The sequence below is a fragment of the Eurosta solidaginis genome, chromosome 3 (assembly GCF_040869045.1).
Source record: "Eurosta solidaginis isolate ZX-2024a chromosome 3, ASM4086904v1, whole genome shotgun sequence".
Lineage (NCBI taxonomy): Eukaryota > Metazoa > Arthropoda > Insecta > Diptera > Tephritidae > Eurosta > Eurosta solidaginis.
In genome coordinates, this window is record NC_090321.1 from 261825070 (window position 1) to 261847635 (window position 22566).

Genomic DNA, 22566 nt, shown 5'->3' on the forward strand with positions numbered 1-22566 from the left:
AGACAGACGGGCATACGAACGGACGAACGGACCCACAGACATGGCTTAGTAAAAATGGTTTTCGATACTGATGATTTTGATATGTGGAAGTCTGTATCTATCTCCATTCCTTTATACCTGTACCGTTATCCAATCAAAGTTATAATACCCTGTGTAAAAGTACAGCTGGGTATAAAAAGTGAGATGCCAAAAATAATTGACCAATTGCCAGATAACCAGTTAGGCGGAAAAATTGTTAAGCCAACAGACTGGCTGCCGACAAATATGCATGTCTAATGATCATCATACACACACACACGTTCAAACAAAGTTGACGCATATTATTGGCGCTGGTGATGCAGTGGCCAACGCGGTCAACCACTACTTTTTGCATATTCATATCTTTTATAAATTTAGTATAATATAGTGCAATGCACTCGCGAATACAAAAAATTTTTATATTTGTGCAAAGTATGCTTCCATGTATTCACGTCTGCAACAAAATAATAGCAATAATCATCCATATTGCATTGCAACTTCAATCAGCCACAAAAACACCAAAACGCATCACAGCTTCCGAAAAAAATAACCAAAGCCATAATTTCGTGTTGCGGAGTTGCAAATTTCGAATTTTTACGATGTGTTCATGATTTTTTGGTGGAGCAGTGATTTCTTTGAAGTTTTTATTGTCATGTCATGTGTAGTTTGAAAAGATGCACAAAAAGCATTTGCGAGATGCGAAGAGAGAGCCTTTGATAGTGGTGAATGGAGGAAGCATAAATACTTTCATATGGACGTCAATCGTATTTAAAGTATTTTAAAAATTGTGATTTGGAGTTCAAACCCTGGTTTATGTTAAAATATTAAAAATGAATTGCCCAACAACATTGAAAGTATTTGAATTAAGTATGTACATATGTATGTATTTAGTTATGTGTATTTCAAAAGCATCATTAAAACAGAGTTCAATGTTTACGCCTTGTAAGCACACAAGCTGAAATTCTTGAAGTGAAGGTGAGTTCCGACCGAGAGAACAAACAATCCCAGTATTTCGTTCACTATTTAATGTCCCAAAATCTCGGGATTAAATCTCCAGAAGCCCGATACCACCATTGCACAATTTTAAAACTTTACATTATTTACGATTTATTAACCGATCTCGCGCCATCGATTTTTCGATAGGATTTGGGATCAGGAAAAAAAGTTCCACTACGTATACCTAAAAAATAATATTCGATCCTGCGAAATTTCATTTTTTTTACTTTTCTCCAACTTTGATTTTTAAAGTTTTTTTCATGACCTACTAAAAAAGTTTCATATGTATACCCTGTCCGACCCAAAAATGTCCGCTAAAAACGTTGGCGATAACAGGTTTAAAAAAAAAAAAAAAAAAATTCAAATGAAATTTTTGTAGTAGATCATAAAAAAAACCTTAAAAATCACAGTCGAAAAAAGTCAAAAAAATTCAATTTCGCAGGCTCGAACATTATTTTTTTGGGTATACGTAGTGAAACATTTTTTTCCTGAACCCAAATCCTATCGAAAAATCGTTGGCGCGATATCGGTTAACTTTCGTCCATACAAATCAACCCACCCTACTTTACATACTTATTTAATTGGCGCTTAACCGTCTACACAGTTTTGACCATCCAACGAAGCTTGTCAGTCGCGTCTCTGTTCAAAAAAATGGGGGCCTCACTCTTCCTCTCTAACGAGGGAATCACAGACTACGGCGAAATACGAGGAAAGCCTTCAATTCCCTTCATCCAAGAGCTGGGGCTAACAGGTCCAGCGGGTTGGCTCTCCCCGCGGATGTGCAGAATGTTGGGATTGACACACCAACACCAGCCTAATTCAAGGTATCGAGGTGCCCGTGTCGACGGATGAATGGTCAGCGGGTGGATATGGAAATGCTGATTCCACACGGTCTCCTTCATCGCCCCGGCAAGGTCGGTTGAATAAGTGCCTTCTCTACGCATGTCGGCTATGCGGACGAGTGACCAACCCTTTGCGGTATAATTGTAGGACCAAACATGAATGCCTCCAACAAAAATATAATAATAAATATGAACAAACCGACCGACTCGGACAACGTGGACACAACGGTTGACAAAAACACTACGGACAAGACTACTACGATCCAAACCACTATGACAGCTGGGACTTCAGACACTCCAACTTCTGACAGGACGTACAGGACTCCAACGACAGAAGTTACGGAATCAAACGTGGACACACTTCTCGCGTCCAGGCAGGAGACTATTCAAGGTGCTGCAGGGTGTACCATTCATAGTACCCCTACAGCACAAGCAGCAGCAACAGCAACAACAGCAAATAAAGCCACTAGAGGTACCCAGGGGCAATTTCTTTCTACCGCGTTTACTGGCCGAATCACAACCCATAGTGCACCCCCTATAACAGGGGGAAAGAAGAGGGAGAATAAAGCATAATACCATATACGTAAGACCAAATATGCTCGATAAAATCCGCAATGGAGCCTCTCCGTCGGTTCTATGTACCGGAGCAACTCCGGACTTTTTTCCCGACTAAGAGCTGTCAGTTCACTGTAACCCCATTTAATGTGCTGTAAAACTTTTCTCTTTACGACATGTGACTTTATCATGATTTTCATTCGACAGAGAGGACTTTACTTTTCAATCCCTACCCATTCAAAAGTAGCACTTGCTGACAAGGGAGATTTATTGCAGGATTTCTAGGCAGACGTTATTGTTTGTGCCAACGCGGACGTGTTTGTCAAGACGCAGATACATTGACACTTTGCGTAATGACAGCTGGTACTTCGGTTTGTCCTCAAATTCATCTTGTACGCTTCTAAAAATAAGAAAACACACCATAGGGGGCACCCCCACGAGTTCCTTCTCAATACTGACTGAGATGATGGTGTTGCTCAGCGTCATTAAGCATATACATATAAGTTTTACTGGGAAACCAAATTTAGACATAGCGGCATATAGGCCGCTCGTTTTCATGCCTTCAAAGGCCGCTTTAAATCCAACGAAAAACCAATGTCTGCCAATGCTGCATGTCTGCATAATGCAAAACTGATCGATAGTAGGTTTACCAGGCCTGAATCATCGCTGATAAGATTCAATCAGCCCATCTACGGTGTTCTTAAAATGCTTGTTGGAACCTTATATACGCAACTAGAAGGCTCACTCCACGATAGTTGACGCAATTTGCAGGATCTCCTTTCATGTGGACAGGGAAAAGAACACTTCGATTCCAATCGTCAGGCATGGACTAGTCCCAACATATTTTGATGTGCATACCTTGTTGTTTTTTACTTTGGATATTGCTCTTCTTACTTCCTCATAGCCGGATAAGGAGGTATTAATTCAATCGTCTTTGATTGCGTGTTCGGGCTTACCATCTTATCCATGTATTTCAGTTCTAACTCAATTTAAAAGTTTAAAGAACTCTTTCCTCCATTGTCTAAGCACTCTTCGTACTTTCAGGAGTTTGACCCGGGTTTGAAACCTCTCGTCTTTCACCACCATATTTTTTTGATGAAATTTTCGCACAGCTTTCTTTCCAAGTTTCGGACAAGAAGTCGATAAGCCTGACTCCTTTAGATGAAGTTTCGTTGTGGGCTGTGGGGGTCTTCTTTGGCAACCACAGAGTTGAAATTGCGACGGATGGCTTTTACATCATAACGTCGACAGCGCACATATGCCAGCTCCCGGCACTCGTAGACTGCATCTCTCTCTTTCTTTCCTTAAACAAGATAAATCTATCTAGTAAAATAAATTTTGGTAACACTATGCATACATAGACATAGACTTAAAGCCCTTAGGGACTGGCTTAGACTTAATCTCACTTTTAGAAAGATCAAAATTACCAAATTTTAAGCATAACGGCTTCGCATATCATCTGAAAGTTAGGAGTATCATCACACACTCTTGGAACGTTTACAAACCCCTTCTGAGTGGCAACCCCGTCTTGAATATAGTTCCTAGGAAAAATTCATATTTGATCTTACTTAGCTCGAGATTGAAACCTACGGATTTCGGTATTGTCGGCAAAGCACACTATCCTTGTATGGGGCTGCGGGTTGTATAGAAGTAGATAAGAAAATTCTCAAATAGTCTAACGGTATAAACTTGCCGACACTGGAGCGCCGTATTAGATTTCTCCCAACCTTCTACTTTTGCTTCATATTAGGTGACAACCTAGAACAAATTATATCTGCTTAGTAGTTGCAGGGATGAGATGATTTCACCTAATAATCTTTCATATTGTTGCTACAAAAGTGTTTGATTCCTATGTGATTGAGCTGTGTATGATTAAGACTTAGTGATCCCAAAGAGTTCGGCTGAGTTTTTTGTGCAACATCTAGAGAAAAGATCAGCTCAAGGCTTGCTTATCTGACTAGGGGAGTTATTTTGAAGGGCGGTAAATTAGAGTTGCGGGTTACTTCCTATGAACATTGTTTGTGGAAGTTGCGACCCCCATCATCAAGTAACCTGAACTTAAACTTCGTTAATCTGGAGTTCTTGGTGGAAAAGTTGAAGCCCCTTGCTTCAATGCATAAATAATAAACAACCAACCGCTCCAGAGAAACTTTCCTCTCTGCCTTAAGCTTTAGGGTAAATATGTTGGGTGAGCTGCTTCCTTACGGATGTAATCTGTTTTGTTTTTGAGACAAAGCTGAAATACTCAACTCGGTCGTACTCAAGCAGTGTTGAGTTGCGTATATAAAGTTATGTAAACAAATTTGAAAAAGTAGTAGAGAGCTTAAGTAAATGTTGTAACAAATTTTCTTGTGAGGTAAGCTATAACAAAACGAACAAACACAGCGTTTACATACGCAATGGTGGACGACGTGAAGGTGCCAAAAAGATCAAGAAAATATTTGTATTGCGTGCAAGCTATGATTACATATTTAACAAAAAGTAAGCGTGAATGCATCTTGCAAGCGTGCTTTTCATTTCTTTATAGCTTTTCTTACTTCTTTTTTTCTGCGTAAAATAATTCGAGAGAAATGAAAAGTGTAAGTAATAAAAAAAATATTTTATTGCAATACAAGGTGGCGCAAAGATGGTCCAGGCATCAAAGTTTTTCAAATATCTTTAAGAACAAGACTAATAGCATTATTTTATTTTTACCAGAACTCGTTACTAAAGGTAACGATATGAGTGAAGATGATGTATAATAATGCATCTAATGGTGGGGTGACATAAAGTCAACGGCCAAAAGGTCAATTGACGTTATGATCACTTCTTATGCTCTTATCGCCACTTCAAACGGTCATGAGGTCAATTGATTTCATAGCCTTTATTTAAATTGACTTTATGCTCATTTAGAAAATTTCCGTCTCACCTTATAATCATTTTGGGAAAAAGACCATAATAATATATAAAAGTTTAAGATCAGCACAAGCAAAATAAAAGCAATCCTGTGAAATGGTTAGACGTTCTGTAGAATATTTTAAACGGTTTTATTTAGGTTGACTTGACAGGCTGGCTGGCACAAATTTTGTAATTGAAATTTAAGTAACTTCCCGATAAGCTACAAGCTTGAAACTTGGAATATAGTTCAGAACACGATGACAATGCAATAATAAGAAATCGAGATATTCACAAAAATCGTATTTGGGGTCTGATTTGGCTCATATTTGGAACACATAATAAATAAGAGAATGGAAAGCGACCTATGAAAGAAAATCGCCGCTAGGTGGCGCAAGGATTGAGTTATTCACAAAAATCGTATTTGTGGGCCGATTTGGCTCATATTTGGAACACATAATAAATAAGAGAATAGAAAGCGACCTATGAAAAAAAATTGCCGCTGGGTGGCGCAAAGATCAAGATATTCAAAAAATCATATTTAGGCAATTAAATAAATACTAAAAACTTGAAAATAAAGTAATTAAAAAAAATGTTTAAGTTAAACGATTTTATTGAAAACAATACTTACATGAAGTAATAATAATACTAAAAGCTAGAAAATAATTAGGTAGGTCCTAGGTACTAGTCAATATAGGGTTCTTATTATTTTTATTTAGCTTTGTATTTTAGATACTTTGAACTTTGTAATTTTAAAATGTTTTATCAATATTTTAATTTTCAATATTGATTTTTAAATTTTCAAAGTAACTTCCCGATAAGCTTCAAGGAACTTGGAATACAGAATCCGATGACAATGCAATAGTAAGAAAAAAACTCCGAAATATTCCAAAAAATCCTCGTATTTGGAACACATAATCAGTGTTTCCATCTTGATGCTTTTGGAGCTAGATTTAGCCCTTTTTTTCCGTTTAGCACCAAAAATTCCGGTTAAACCTAGCTCTTTTTTGGGCCCTCTTTAAATTGTTTGCCCTTTTTTGGCTCCAAATCTATTTCGGCAACTGGTATTGTGAAATTTGTAATGTGTTTTATTTGTGTCGAAGTTCAATTTATTTGTTTTGATATATATGATGTAGCAACGCAGTAATCAACTGATAACAAAAACTTTATTCGATAAACTGTGTCAAGTACCATCCCTTATTCATGCAAATTTTGTGCGCTCAATGAATGGTAAAAAGCTTTTAGTTTGCTACTAAAGAATTTCTTTTGCAAAACTTGGATAATCAAGAAAGCGAGGAATGTGACGAATGTGATGAGCAATCAGAAAATGGTGATACTAGTTTCGTCCCAATGTAGCGTGATCCAAATACGAATAGAAATTTAACATGCAAATGCAACAACAACGCTGTGATGCTGATGCTTTTTTTAATTCAATTTTATATGGTTTAAAGAACTAATAATACTAGTTATTAGTTTGATAATTTGTTTTAATATTTAAGTAAAATTTTATGGAGCGATTCGTGGAAAAAAGTTGAAAATAACAGGCACCCATTGAAAAATATACATATACTTTCGGCTCCTTTTTCAACGGGGTTTGGTTATCTTGAAGAAATTTAGCTCTTTCTAGCCCTTTTTTTCTAGATTCTAGCCGCAAAGAAATTTTTTCTGGCATCACTGCACATAATGCATACATGAATAGAAAGCGCTAGGTGGCGCAAGGATCGATATATTCAAAAAAATCGTATTTGTGGTCCGATTTGAAACACATCTTACATAAAGAAATAGAAATTTATGAAAAAAAAAAATCCGCTAGGTGTGGCAAGGATGGAGATATAATAAATACTCGTATTTGTGCTCCGATTTGGCTCATATTTGGAACAAATATTACATGCAGTCCGGTAGAAGTGACATCAAAATACTTTGGAGTTCGAGGAAGGACAAGCATACGTGGTGCTGAGTCGAGTAAAGTCTTTGGAAGGATTTTGTATTGATGACTTAGATTGTAACAAATTGTCAAAAAGGAGTCCTCGTAATAATGAGTCACTAAATGAACTAAATGGAATAAGAAATAATAGGCAATTAAATAAAGGCTAAAATCTTGAAAATAATATAATTAAAAAAGAAATTGTAAGTAAAATGGTCTTATTTAAAACAATGCTTACATTAAATAAAAATAAAAGTAGTCATCTAGTCTAGTCATCACACTCCTCATCAAACTAAGGCGTTGATCAGACAATTAATTAAAAGCGTTGGGGCGTGAAATTTCTAAAAATGTGAGGCGTAACATAACCTGACTTAAGGTAACTATGACTATCAATACAAATTTGACGCGTCCAACACCCTAGATTGATGGGGAATGTGATGACTAGTACCTAAGACCTACCTAATTATGTTCTAGCTTTTAGTATTATTTTTATTTAATGTAAGTATTGTTTTCAATAAAACCTATTAGCTTAAATTTTTTTTGTTATTTTATCTATTAAAAAATTTCTATAAACTTTTAGTTGAACAAGTTCCTTGTTAATGTAGAGGGGACCTTATTGTGCCAATTTTTTTATCGTATTTTTCCCTAGAACGGGACCAAAAGATTACACGGGAAAAGGAGCACGGTATTCGATAGAACAAAAATATAGCGAAAAAACAGTAACTATAATTCAACAGTTGTAAACACTTTAATACGTGGAGGTGAAAATCAAAATAATTGACCTTATGGTCACCTGAGAAATAAAGAGTTGACCTTATGATATGACCATTTCGGAATAGCGGAATGTTCATAACACCAATGACATGACATGGTAATCATAAAATTTGATGCTGTGGCCATTTTATATAGTCATAACTTCAATTGACTTTTGTGAACATTTGAAGTAGTTATAAGGGGTCGCCTCATGTCACCATTCAATGTAAAATACCATTTAATTGAAAATAGCACCGTATATATGAATATCAGACATCCGCCACTATATCGCCACCACACTGTCAGCTATAATTACCAACAAACAGATGAAATATCCATTGACAGTTTGTAATGAATGACATATGCAGCCGCCCACGCCCTTTGGATGACATTAAGATATTTATACAGAGCAGAAAATAAAATTAGAAATACATTAAAATATCTACAACAAAAATGGGATTTGAAAAGAATATTGTTGTGATTTACATTGACAGTGCATTGCACTCATCTTGGCATTGTTTTGACAGATGTGTGCTGGGTGTTTATTTTGTAAAAGCGGAAAGAGAAGAAAAAGTTATGAACGATGTATGGATTATATTTATAGCCCTAATTGAAAGCTATGGGATAAAATTCAAATTGTTGATATGATAATGAAAGCGATCTTTTATTTGATAATATAGTTTTGTTTCTAAAATTTTCAACTTAAAAAATCTGCTCAAATTTATTTTAAAGAACCAATGTCTAACTACGTTTTTCAAAGGTTTTGGTTCGTTTTGAGTAAGCCCATTGCAATTAAACTTTGTTTGACTTATCGCATGCATCCAAGGGACGTGCCATCTCCCATACAGTAAAAAGTCTTTGGCCATGTTAATATTTAGCATACTTTCCTCTTGACCGACCTATTTTAAAAAAATATGTTTAGAGTTCGGTGGTCGGAATGAGAGAGGAGAAGGAAGTGGTAAAAGCGAAACGGGTGCAGGGAGAAGGAAAGGAGAAATGGAAAGGGAGATAATACGCAGAGGAATAGAGATACGGAAAAGGATATAGTTGGGAAACGAGAGAGGAAGTAGGAGAAACGTGGGATAGGAGAGGACCAAGGAAGTAGAAGTGAACGTAATGTTTTGTTTAATTATTCTGAAACATGCAGGTTAACACAATTTAAAACAGAACATATAAAGCACATAGAGAAGGAGAGGGAAGGGAGGGGGCAGAGACAGGGGAAGAAAGGACAGAAGCAGAAAGAGGAAAAAATAAACAAAGGCAGATATAAGGAAACTAGAAGAGTGAGATGGAACGAAGAAAGGTATAGAAAGTGAGATGAATAGAGAGATGTGTGAAAATAAAGTTATGGAAGAGGGGAAGAGACAAAGTAAGAAAAAGTAGAGGCAGAGGGCAGATTGGAAGTGCGAGATGACAGAACTCTTCATATGTCATACCTAATCAAAATGGATTTTTCACGTAAATACTCTATAAAGAACATAGAGGAGGAAAGGAAAGTGAAAGAGATGGGAGAGCAGCAGGGAAAGGGATGGCAAAACAGATGCAGAACGAAAGAGGAAGAAAGGAAAAGGTAGGAGAAAAAGAAAAGTGAAAGGGATAGAAAAAGAAAGAGGGGATAAAAAGTTAGACCAATAGAGAGATTTATATAAATAAATTTAAGGAAATGTAGAGATAGACGAATTAAGAGAAAGAAGGGGCGGAGAAGAGAGTAGGGTTTAGAGATAATAGTACTCATCATAAGTCATAATCGAGCTAAGTAATTTTTTTTAATAAATACGATGAAGGCCGGCAAAGCATAACAACTTCGTTTGCTTGTCAATGTACGGGAAAATCATAAACGATGTCTATAATGAGTTCGGAAATGCGTTATTCAACCTAAATCAATACTTGGCTCTAACTTATAGCAGAAGAAGAGTGCGATTCACCAGGAGGAATGCGATTATCTCTGGTTCGATTTGAATTGGGTTAGCATTTACCCATCCAAACTAAGCCATTCCATACCTAATTAATGTCCGCCATTTAAAATATATATACAGGAGACAAACCGTCGCTCAAATTATTCGGCGTGACAACTTTATAGATGGTTCCAAAGTAGTTGAAGGAGTAGGGTCTGCGGTATACTGTGCTGATTTAGAAATAAATAGATCCTACAAGCTGCCAGTTCACAGCATTTTTGAAGCGAAAGTTTTAGCCGTAACCAAAGCAGTAGAAACCCTGGAAGAGAATAGCTTAAGCTACAACCGTGTTAACTTTTATATTGACAGTCAAGCAGCAATTAAGGCAATAATCTCGCATAGCACAGCATCTAAATGCGTGTTGGAGTGTAAGTAGTCTCTGGAGAGAATCGGTACAGGGAGAAGCATACATCTATATTGGGTCCCAGGGCAAATGGGAATAGATGGGAATGAAAAAGCGAATGAACTAGCTAAAAAGGGCGTATCCTTATAAGCTGGCTCCGTAGGCGTCCCAATTAGATTTGGCGAGATTGGGAGAAGGCGTGAGGTACATGATCGACTAAGCTGGAAAGGTATGGGTCCAATCGTGGGGATGTAAAGTGTCGAAAATTATGTGTAGCTTTTACAATATTAGACTGACAAAGTTGTTTCTATCCTCAAAAAGAGAGGACTGTGGACTCATGGCGGCTATTCTGATTGGAAACTACCTCACATGCCTTTAAATTAGACTTGGTTAGTGATAACAGATGCAGGAAGTGCGTGTTGGAGGAGCAAACTAACGAGCACGTTTTGTGCTCATGCCCTGCGCTTGCCATGCTAGGACACCAGCTGTCAGGAGTGATACAGCTGTCAGGTCTAGAAGCAGCAAGTTAGTAATAGCCAAGAGGACGGAGTTATTTTATAACATAGTTCCTGGTTTTTGATAGGCTTTTCAATTTGGTCGTTGAATAAACTTCTGGTAACAAACGGACTCATTCAGTTTATGTGAGGTTTTCATGGCCCGCCCAGTTCAACCTAACCTAACTTTACAACTTTCTAATCTTATTGTTGCTAGTCGCCTTGGTCCTCTCTTATAAGACATTGATGTTTGTTCTACGCCAGACTAACTAACTAGGTCAAATTACTGTAAAAAGTGGCTTAAAGCCTACACGGCTGTTCTTTTTAGTATAAAAGTGGTTTTTTAAGCAGGAAAGTGCGACTATTGCTTTAACATTTAGTGAGGGCATACCCATTTAATTGAATATCTACCACGCAATATAGAGAAAAATAATCCCACAACCTTTGTGAAATTTTTGGATGAAAACTTTGTGTAAACAAATCTCCCGTTTTCATTAAATTTTCTATTTAAGCGAGCAAAAGATCCAGCTCCATGCAAAGCATTAAAGTTTATTCAATAAAGTTTATATTGTTCACATATGTACATATGTGCCATTGCGGCATCACAACAACAACGCACACATGCGAATTTTCATTGTGTTAATAACCTCTCCATATTTTCTACATGTGTTTATTCTAACCACATAGGAAACAAGTAAGAAAGGGTAAGTTCGGGTGTAACCGAACATTACATACTCAGTTGAGAGCTGTGGAGACAAAGTAAGGGAAAATCACCATGTTGTAAAACGAACCTAGGGTAACCCTGGAATGTGTTTGTATGACATGTGTATCAAATGGAAGGTATTAAAGAGTATTTTAAGAGGAAGTGGGCCATAGTTCTATAGATGGACGCCATTTAAGGATATCGCCATAAAGGTGGAACAGGCCTGACTCTAGAATTTGTTTGTACGATATGGGTATCAAATGAAAGGCGTTAATGAGTATTTTAAAAGGGCGTGGGGCTTAGTTCTATAGGTGGACGCCTTTTCGAGATATCGCCATAAAGGTGGACCAGGGGTGACTCTAGAATTTGTTTGTACGATATGGGTATCAAATGAAAGGTGTTAACGAGTATTTTAAAAGGGATTGGGCCTTAGTTCCATAGGTGGACGCCTTTTCGAGATATCGCCATAAAGGTGGACCAGGGGTGACTCTAGAATTTGTTTGTACAATATGGCTATCAAACGAAAGGTGTTAATGAGTATTTTAAAAAGGCGTGGGGCTTAGTTCTACAGGTGGACGCCTTTTCGAGATATTGCCATAAAGGTGGACCAGGGGTGACTCTAGAATTTGTTTGTACGTTATGGGGATCAAATGAAAGGTGTTAATGAGTATTTTAAAACGGAGTGGGCCTTAGTTCTATAGGTGGATGCCTTTTCGAGATATCGCCATAAAGATGGACCAGGGGTGACTCTAGAATTTGTTTGTACAAAATGGGGTGAGTTTGAATTTAATTGTACGATATGAGTATCAAATGAAAGGTGTTAATGGGTATTTTAAAAGGGCGTGGGCCTTAGTTCTACAGGTGGACGCCTTTTCGAGATATCGCCATAAGGGTGGACCAGGGGTGACTCTAGAATTTGTTTGTACAATATGGGTATCAAATGAAAGGTGTGGGCCTTAGTTCTATAGGTGGACGCTTTTTCGAGATATCGCCATAAAGGTGGACCATGGGTGCCTCTAGAATGTGTTTGTACGATATGGGTATCAAATTAAAGGTATTAATGAGGGTTTTAAAAGGGAGTCGCCCTTAGTTGTATATTTGAAGGCGTTTTCGAGATATCTACCAAAATGTGGTCCAGGGTGATCCAGAACATCATCTGTCGGGTACCGCTAATTTATTTATATATGTAATACAATGAACAGTATTCCTTCCAAAATTCCAAGGGCTTTTGATTTCGCACTGCAAAACTTTTTCATTTTCTTCTGCTTAATATGGTAGGTGTCACACCCATTTTACCAAGTTTTTTTCTAAAGTTATATTTTGCGTCAATAGACCAATACAATTACCATGTTTCATTCCTTTTTTCGTATTTGGCATATAATTATGGCATTTTTTTCATTTTTCGTAATTTTCGATATCCAACAAGTGGGCGTGGTCATAGTCGGATTTCGGCCATTTTTTACACCAATACAAAGTGAGTTCAGATAAGTACGAGAACTGAGTTTAGTAAAGATATATCGATTTTTGCTCAAGTTGTCGTGTTAACGGCAGAGCGGAAGGACAGACGGCCGACTGTGTATAAAAACTGGGCGTGGCTTCAACCGATTTCGCCCTTTTTCACAGAAAACAGTTATCGTCCTAGATTCTAAGCCTCCACCAAATTTCACAAGGATTGGTAAATTTTTGTTCGACTTATGGCAAATTAAATGAAAAAGGGCGGAGCCACGCCCATTTTGAAATTTTCTTTTATTTTTGAATTTGTTGCACCATATCATTACTGGAGTTGAATGTTGACATAATTTACTTATATACTGTAAAGATATTAACTTTTCTTTTAAAATTTGATTTAAAAAAAATTTTTTTTTAAAAAGTGGGCGTGTTCGTTCTCCGATTTTGCCAATTTTTATTAAGCAGACATATAGAAATAAGAGTAACGTTCCTGCCAAATTTCATCATGATATCTTCAACGACTGCCAAATTACAGCTTGCAAAACTTCTAAATTACCTTATTTTAAAAGTGGGCGGTGCCACGCCCATTGTCCAAAATTTTACTAGTTTTCTATTCTGCGTCATAAGCTCAACTCACCTACCAAGTTTCATCGCTTAATCCGTATTTGGTAATGAATTATCGCACTTTTTCGATTTTTCGAAATTTTCGATATCGAAAAAGTGGGCGTGGTTATTGTCCGATATCGTTCATTTTAAATAGCGATCTGAGATGAGTGCCCAGGAACCAACATACCAGATTTCATCAAGATACCTCAAAATTTACTCAAGTTATCGTGTTAACGGACAGACGGACGGACGGACGGACGGACGGACATGGCTCAATCGAATTTTTTTTCGATACTGATGATTTTGATATATGGAAGTCTATATCTATCTCGATTCCTTTATACCTGTACAACCAACCGTTATCCAATCAAAGTTAATATACTCTGTGAGCTCTGCTCAACTGAGTATAAAAATATCGCTGAAGTAGAAGTAAATCCATGCTACAATTTGAAAAAATATTATAAGTCATCGGACTGATTGCACCTTATCAATGCGACCTCAAATCCTTGAGCACACTCGCGATAAGAGAAAGAAGGTAAAGCTTTGCGTAATGGCGCTCATAAGAATTGGGAAGGGCTTTTCCCAAACAATCGAAAGCAAAAGAGGTATCAGACCAAGCAACTTCCTATCGTGCGATTTTTTAACATAATGATACTGACATATTGGCGCGTCGTAAATTCTGATTTTTCTTGCTTGTATAAAGTAATGAAGAAGTTTGGTCTTGCTGTGACGAAGTACTTGCTGTCTTCTGAGAACTAATACATTAAAGGCTGTGTAGGACTTCGAAACCAGCATTAACAGCGAAAACAATGTCAGCTAAGCAATAAAATGGAGAATAACTCTTGTCAAAAAGTGCTACTATTGACTGAGTAGGCAATTGATAAGTAAAGTCTCCCGACGAACAAAAATCACGCTATAAATGTTATTGTCTCATCATATCTGCTCTGATATATGGCTCGAAGTTTTGGATAGTGTTCAGAGAAGATAGGATAGCCCTTGCAGTGTTCGAAAAGAAAGTTACTCGGGAGATTTATGGTTCTGTCTGTGTTGCCATTGGCGAGTACTGAAGCAGGTTTATGGATGAGAAGATGCTCCGACCCAAAAAGTAAAGCTATTGGCATACCTATTTAAAAGCAGAGGAAGTAGAAGATGTCCTCTGAGCTAGGAGAGGTAAGTGAATGAAGATTTGATCTCCCTTGATGCCTTCAATTGGTATAAGCTATCGCGAAACATGAATGACCGACGAAACTTGCTATGGAATATTTTGGAAAAATATTGTTATTAAAACTGTATAGTATTATACGTTCCCTTCGCAAAGTTACCGTCGGCGAGTATTCCAGCGCTGTATTGGCAATATCTTATCCTTCGTATCTTATCGTATTTTTCTTGTCTACGGCGCAGAATGATTAACTTTGAGACTTAAAATAAAAAACGAAATGTTTACGAGCCGCTGTTCGTTACCGGCGGCGGGGCGGTGCAGATTTGTAAGCGTTTTTGCGCACATATCGGTAATCGAGTAAAAATCCGGCGATTATACTGTCATAAAGGAACGAAATCATTGTTGGCGGGCATAGTATTAAAATGCTTCCTTTATTTACGAACCAGTATTAGCACAAAAAACAACGTAATTCGTGAAATCCAGCAAAGATGATTCGTTGGCAATTGAAAAGTAAAGAAGTCTCTCGGCAAATAAAATAATGCTCTTAAAATCACTTATCGTACCCGCCAAAATAGTCGGCACAGAAGCATGAACACTGACAATATCTGATGAAGCGGCTTTGGGAGTGTTCGAGAGAAAAGTTCTTTGCATGATTTATGAACCTCTACACGTTGGCGAAGGTGAGTATCGAAGAAGATTTAATGATGAGGAGCTTTACGCAGACAGCGAATTTAAATACAACGGCTACGCGGGCTTGGCCATGTTATGCGAATGAAAGATGATGTCCCGGCCAGAAAGGTATTCTTATCGAAACCTGTCTACGGAAGCAGATAAGAAAGCGGCCCCACTCAACTGAAAACTGGAAAACGATTTAAATTCCCTTGGTGTTACCAATTGATGCCAATGAGCGCAATGAAGATGCGAGGAGTGCGACTTGTTGGCCGACCAAAACCGTTTAAACGGTCGAACGCCAATTAAGTAAGTTGGTAAGATTATACGGGCTAGGCAGCTCCAGACTTGTGCCGTAACAGAGCTTCTTTTCAATTTCCGATACGTCAGAACTTCTAACTGATTTTAAATTCCGATTCTGATTTCAGTTCCGATTTCTTGTCTGTTGCAAATATATCTTGTTTTTCATTAGGCTTAGCAGATTCGAAAAAGTATTTAGCTAATTTTTTCACTACATTTGCAAATATATCTTGTTTTTCATTAGGCTTAGCAGATTCGGAAAAGTATTTAGCTAATTTTTTCACTACATTTTCTTATGAAATAGAAGAAGCAACGATTGACACACGAATATGGTTCCAACATTACTAATTTCTAAGTTCCGATTTCGATTTCGGTGCCGGTAAAATCACTTTCGTTACATTTCTGAATGCAATCCACCTTCAAAAATCGTTTTTCGGAGAGTCAAGTAGGAAAGGCGGATTTACATATACCCTTTGGTCGCTTTGCCTTGGTCGCCAGTGGAAACTTTAACGCGCTGAGACCTAACTATCCAAGTACCCATCCTCCTATTACTACAAATTAATATTCTGTCAGCATATTGCTTGAGAGCTTGTCTCAGTGTTCGTTTGACAGGGTTTACTTTCATGGTCAATTTCAAATTAATGGCATTCCATTGACATTAATAACTAATCCAAGAGTCCACCAAGAATGATCAGTTTTAGATCGTACTTACAGTTCAAACCGCATGTCACAGTGGGCACCACAGACGGGTCGGAAAGCATAAGTTTCCGCTGATGGTGTACGAAAACCTGAACGGTTGAAACATGTCTGGTCCCTAATCTGCAACTTCACCTTCTCATCTTCATCTATTACACGCAGCTTGGTCGGAAAGCTCGAGTTTCCTATCTGGGATAATGCTGCTTCGTGCTGCTCAACCGCTTCGATAGCTCCATTTTCTTCTACTTATTCGGGTTCTATGACCAGACAGTAGGAAAGACGAGCGTTTACTCTGCATATTAAATTTTATAATATTGTGGCGAATATTAGCATTTCTACCATCACTATGCTGTTAGTAAATAACCACAACAACAAAAAAAGAAAGCAGCCACTTATGTCCATGTACACGTTAAAGCAAGCGACCACATTTATGTACAAGGCAACGGAGAATATTCTACACACATAACTAGTATCTCGAAGCGGAGAGATACCTCACATACATACATATATGTAGCCGGTAGATAAGAGCAGAAGTTGATACTCACACATACACACTCATATAGCTAGAAGAAAAACATAAACTACAGATATACATGTATATAGCTAAATAATCAAGCATGAGATGCAACTGTTCTTAAAGGCATATTCGTGAGATGTATAGACCTAAGGATGAATGGGCGAACGAGGTAACCGAGAGTACAAAAGCACCGCAAGCGGAGGAGTCGGTTTAATTTAAACACGCTATTAGTGAAGTAAAATTGTTATTGTGAAGTACTACGCCCAAAGTAGTATAAATAAAAACAATTTTGCAATACTGAATATTGGAGTTATTTATTCGACAGTTCAGCGATTCGAACATTAGAAAAAGGTGCAAAATAAACGGAATACCCCAGATTTCGCTACAATATAAAATTAGAAAAATGGAACAAGTTTCTGATCCATATGAAAGTTTCTGTTTCCTCCGGCCTAAATAATACAACTGTCTTCGAGGTGAGCTTTCCCTTTATTGCACTTAGTCAAAATCGTTTACGTAGACGTTAAGAGCCGATGAAATTATTTGATGGGTACGACCCTACAAACCCATCAGGGCTATATTCAAATTTTAGATGTTGCAGAAAAGGCCTTTGAGATCATAACTAACGATATGAAAACACAATAAATTTTACTGACAAATTTACATGCTATAAAGAAGGGTGCCTTGCCTTGGGCAAACATTCCAATTTACGGAAACTGAATCAAGTACAGCGAGCAGCGTTCGGACGGGTGACAGGTGAGGTCATGTGCAAATGGCGTAGTGAATGTGAACTTTGATCAGTTACCTCTGGACTTTAGTTTTCACCGTCACTTACGAGAAACTGCAACCGACTTCGTAAGTCTGACCATTGGAGCCCGCGGCAGTAAGGAAACTTTTCAAAAGAAGATCATTTTGATTAGTTTTGCTGCTGAACCACTTCCGAGCGAGGAATTTTTATTTACATTATGGAACACCTCATATGATGTTGTCAGTTTTAGATATCTTTGCTTTCGCGCCATAGCACTCTTTTCAATTAGCGTACTTTATACTTTTTTTGGCTTTCCATCTGTGCACAGTTACATCAAAAACTAAAGCGAAAAAGCAACAAAAAAAGTTCCCCCACTGTAATAAAAATGCATTCATAAATCGTCCAAACTCTGCCCTAGAGTGTTAGCGGATATACCATTTTGTGTGAATGCTCGGATGCAGAATTTATGGAATAGCGGCGCTTAAAACAACACTAGGGCACCCCACATATAAACAAACTTGACGGTCTTACGAATGAGTGCCCTTATACTCGTGAATTGAATGGAGAACCATACGTTATTTGAAATGGAGGCGTCTGAATGAGTTTGCAGCTAATCAGTAAAGTTACAAAGTCCATGTAATTGCGTAGGGGAGAGTTGTGGCAGCTGATTGTTAAGGTGCTCATTAAATACATTAGACTGGCATAGTTATCATATAAAAAACAAACAAAAAACAATCGGTATTTTGCATAATCTCCTAAACAGCTACCATCATCATCAATAATTGGCGCTTAACAGTCTGAGTGACTTTTCGTGCGTTTTGCTACAAATCACGCCAGATGTCCATGTTTTGCGATAACTGTAGCTAATTGGGAGACAAAGGGATGCTTAGTCTTCCTCCACCTGAGTCTCCCAACTCAGTAGATGTCTCTCTCTTAGTAGTAGATGTCGCACCTAGCCAGCGAAGCCTTTGGGTTTTTATTCGTTGCACTATCTTCACCATAAGAGCCACCTCATCTTCTCATCACCATTGTATTCGCCATACATTAGGACTCGTATTATTAGCTACTTGCAGAGCGTAATTTTTGTTCGTCGAGAGACGAGCCTAGCCCTGTTGGTAAGAGCTGTTCTCCGTTTGGTTTCTAAGCTGACACTGTTTTCGCTGCAAGTGCTGGTTTCTACATAGATGAAGTCCTTCGCAGTTTCGAATTTATATCATTCAACACTGGTAATGCAGAGAAGGCGGCGTGATGGGTTTTGTCTTCGAAGCCTCGTTTGGTTTCGAATGGCTCGGATAGGTCCTTCTCATTATGTTGGCAATACTATATACCCATTCAGTCTAAAGTATATAAACGGGGAATCTCATTGACGAAAGGCCGCGCTCCATTCAGGCCTTACTCTGTAATAAAAGTTGTAAGATTCACTTGAAATCGCAAATTACCGTGTACTATATATTTCCCTATTGTATTAATTCTATTACTGAATTTTTACTGAGAGGCTCTTCATATACCCTGTGGTTTTGCCAAACAACTACCGAGGGAAGACCCCGTTTTCTAGAGCTTATTTCTAAAGTATATTTCCGCCTATGGAAGCAGAGGTAGCAGAGATGGCGGCCCCCACTCCGTTGGAAGGACCAGGTGGAAACCGATTTAAACTCCTTTGGTGTGACTAATTGGCGTCGGTTGGCAGAGAGAAGGAGCGACTGCCGCACCTTATTGGACGGCCATAACCGTTTAAACCGTTAAGCGACAATTAAGTGAGTAAGTAATTTGTGTTCCTGTTTTTGGGATCTGAACCTAGGACAATCGCTATAACCTAGGTAAACTAGTATCTACATCACCTTTGGTCGCCAATTAGCGTTCAGGCCTAATTTGCTGCTCTGGTGGTGTAATAATAAAATTCATGTCTCAAATTATCTCACTCACGAATCGCTGAACTGTCGAATAAATAACTCCAATATTCAGTACTGCAAAAAAGTACTTATACTTCACAAAAATTGCGTTTAAATCAAACTTATTAGTCATTCCTCAGCTTGCGCTGCTTTTATACTCTCTATTTCCTCGTCCGCATACTTCTCCTAAGATTTAGTTGTTTCGAGAACAGTTGTATCTCATGCTTAGTTACCAGCTATATACAAATATATTTGTAGTTTATGTTTTTCTTATAGTCTTATGCGTGTGTATGTGTGAGTTACTACTTCGGCTGATGACTACATCTGTGTGTGAGATATCTATTCGTTGCTTTGTACATAAGTGTTGCTAGCTTTAATGTGTACATGTGCATAAGAGTGGCCGCTTCATGTTTTTGTTGTTTCGTGATTATTTACTAACAGACTAGTGATGTCAACATTCGCAACATCATTTTTAATCCTGCAAGATTTTGGTTTGAAAATAAAATTGCGAACATGTTTTCGGCGAGGCAGTCTAATGTGAATACATACATATTAAGCAAATATTCAGACATATTCGGAGGAAATATTTGGAAAATGTTTTTGCTGTGAAAGTGCCAGAATGTGTGGCCATTTGTTAAATTTAACTACTTCCTTATTTGAAAAAAAAAAGAAACATTTTCTCTTTAAAAAAATAATTTTTTTAAATTTAGTAACTTGCAATTTACCCGCGCCTTTGCGTAGAAAAAACTTTTTCACATTTGAATGTCTTTTTGTTTTTCAGTAGTCAACTTTATTTCTCTACATCTCGGCGAGTAAGTAAAAAACTATCAAAATTCCTTGCTGTAGTATGGATACAAATTCTGTTAGTCCACTACCACCACCAGAGGCACCACTTGCTATGATGGAAGTCGAAAAATCACCACCAGGGACACCAACAGCAGATATGCCACCTCCACCGGATGAAGAAAAGTAAGTGGAAATAATCAATTATCTACTTAAAGCTAATCAAATAAGTGAGACTGCAATTGCAGTGAAATAAGCTGACATAGCGTGAGTGAAAATGTGAGAAGTGGAATTTTTTTGCGGTGAATTAATTTCTATAGCATACAGAACTGAACTTGGAAAGTTGTTGAATATCACATACATACATATGTATCTCACTTGCACAATAACACTGTGGCAATGGGGAAGTCGTCCGGCACCATTTGAAAATTTCGTCATTAAATTAGTTAAGTACATGACGCCCTTCATAATCCGGTCATAAATTTTAAAGTAGTACGGAGCGAAAATTTTTGGTACTATTTTGCTACTCTTTTACAATCGTAGTAACGTAATGTACGGAAAAAACCAAACTCGATGGATCTTTCTTACTAGAAACAGGGACATGAAAGAAAAGAGAAGATAAAACAGAGGAAATTGGAAGGAAGTCAGAAAAGTAAAGAGAACAAGTGGAAGATGAAAAGTCGCAATGGTTTGATAAAGTAGTAAAAAGAGGTTCACAGGAAGATTAAGAATAAGGATAAGATTAAGACTAAGAGTAGCAGGGAGAGTTATAATTGGATGAAAGCAAGAGCGGGAATAGTAACAAGAAAAGCGAAGAGGTTTACGGAAGAATCAAAAAGATAGGGAAATGAATGAGCCGGTTAAGGTACACTAGAAAATGCAGAGAAGTGAGAAGATAAGAGAGGAAGAGGATTAGACAGAGGACAGGTAAATAGATAACTTCCAAACAATGTCTTGCGAGTTTGATCAGAGGGATGGGAGTATTTCATGTTTGTCTTAACGTTTCCAGGAATAGCCAGAGCTGTTTAAAATAAAATGCTAATAAGACGACGTGTTATTTTTTGTCATCACGTAAATTTATAAGCTTCAATTTCTAAAGAATCGTTGCTGTAGAACCTCTGCCGTTATATATTTTTACACCAGCCACCTCTTTCTGCTCAATTAGCCTACCTCAGCGCTTGGTTTACACAGATAAATTATGGGTCTTGCGTTCGTATACCGTCAATCCGGAGTTTTTGTTTTTCCATGCATCCTATAAATACTCATCCGCAACTTCATGATATTGTTCCAGATCGTCAATCATCTCATTGACAGCAACAGTATGTTTTCATATTCCTTAGTTGTGAACAATGCGATACTCTGAAGATCTAGCCAATCAGTTCCGTTGACTAAAAATTTTCCATTTCCTCTCAGGAAAAGGAAATAAGACCTTGCACAAAAGGAAATACAGGCGTTTTTTCTGCACGTTACTTCATATTACGGAAAAACATTCATGTAATATTTTTTTATGTTACTGAAAAAATCAATGCTGGAGATAAGTCAAGAAGCAACATTTAAATTTATGAGGGCGATTATTGTCAAATGCGACTCCATTTTGTAATATTGGGTTCACTTGTCTTATTTTTTTGCTTCATGGTTAAGTATGCATTGAATTATTGAGTTATTCAATGAAATGCATTATTTTTAGATATCGCACACCGAGATCAAAACAGCGATCAACTCAACTCAAATTGTCATCGATTGGTTATGGGCAACGAGTTATCGACTAATATGGATTTGTTTGTTATAAATAAGTTACCGATACTGAATCGACGACCTAACGATTGGTTATCGACTTATTATCGAAAATGTATCGAAAAGTTATCGAAATGTTCAAAAAAGTTTATTGATATATTATCAACAAATAATCGATATGCTGTCGAAAAATAATCGTTTAACTATCCAAAAGTTATAGATATGTTGTGAAAAAGTTATCGATTTCGTATCAAAAGTTATCGGTTTTAACGGCGACTTATCGGTTTATCAGACCTGATAAATCTACCATCGACCAGATTTTCACAATGCGCCAAAAAAATCGACACACATCACCTTTTCGTCGATTTTAAAGCCGCCTTCGACAGCACGAAAAGGAGCTGCCTATATGCCGTTATGTATGAATTTGGTTTCCCCGCAAAACTTATACGGTTGTGCAAAATGACGTTGAGTAACACCATCAGCTCAGTCAGAATTGGGAAGGACCTCTCCGAGCCGTTCGAAACTAAACGAGGTTTCAGACAGGGTGACCCGCTATCGTGCG

At 37.6% G+C, this 22566-nt stretch overlaps 1 protein-coding gene across 5 annotated transcripts in view; it reads left to right on the forward strand.

Moving 5' to 3' along the window:
* The window catches only part of nemy (no extended memory), a 142841-nt gene that overhangs the window by 29763 nt on the left and 90512 nt on the right, over positions 1–22566 (forward strand). Inside the window, exons 2-3 of one of the 5 annotated variants that reach the window (XM_067776193.1) lie at positions 20269–20299; positions 20355–20456. In XM_067776193.1, the coding sequence (XP_067632294.1) occupies positions 20386–20456 (71 nt within the window). In that variant the 5' untranslated portion in view covers positions 20269–20299; positions 20355–20385. Of the gene's footprint in view, positions 1–20268; positions 20457–22566 lie in introns of all 5 variants that reach the window. The other 4 variants (XM_067776192.1, XM_067776197.1, XM_067776190.1 and 1 more) reach the window with 4 other exon arrangements.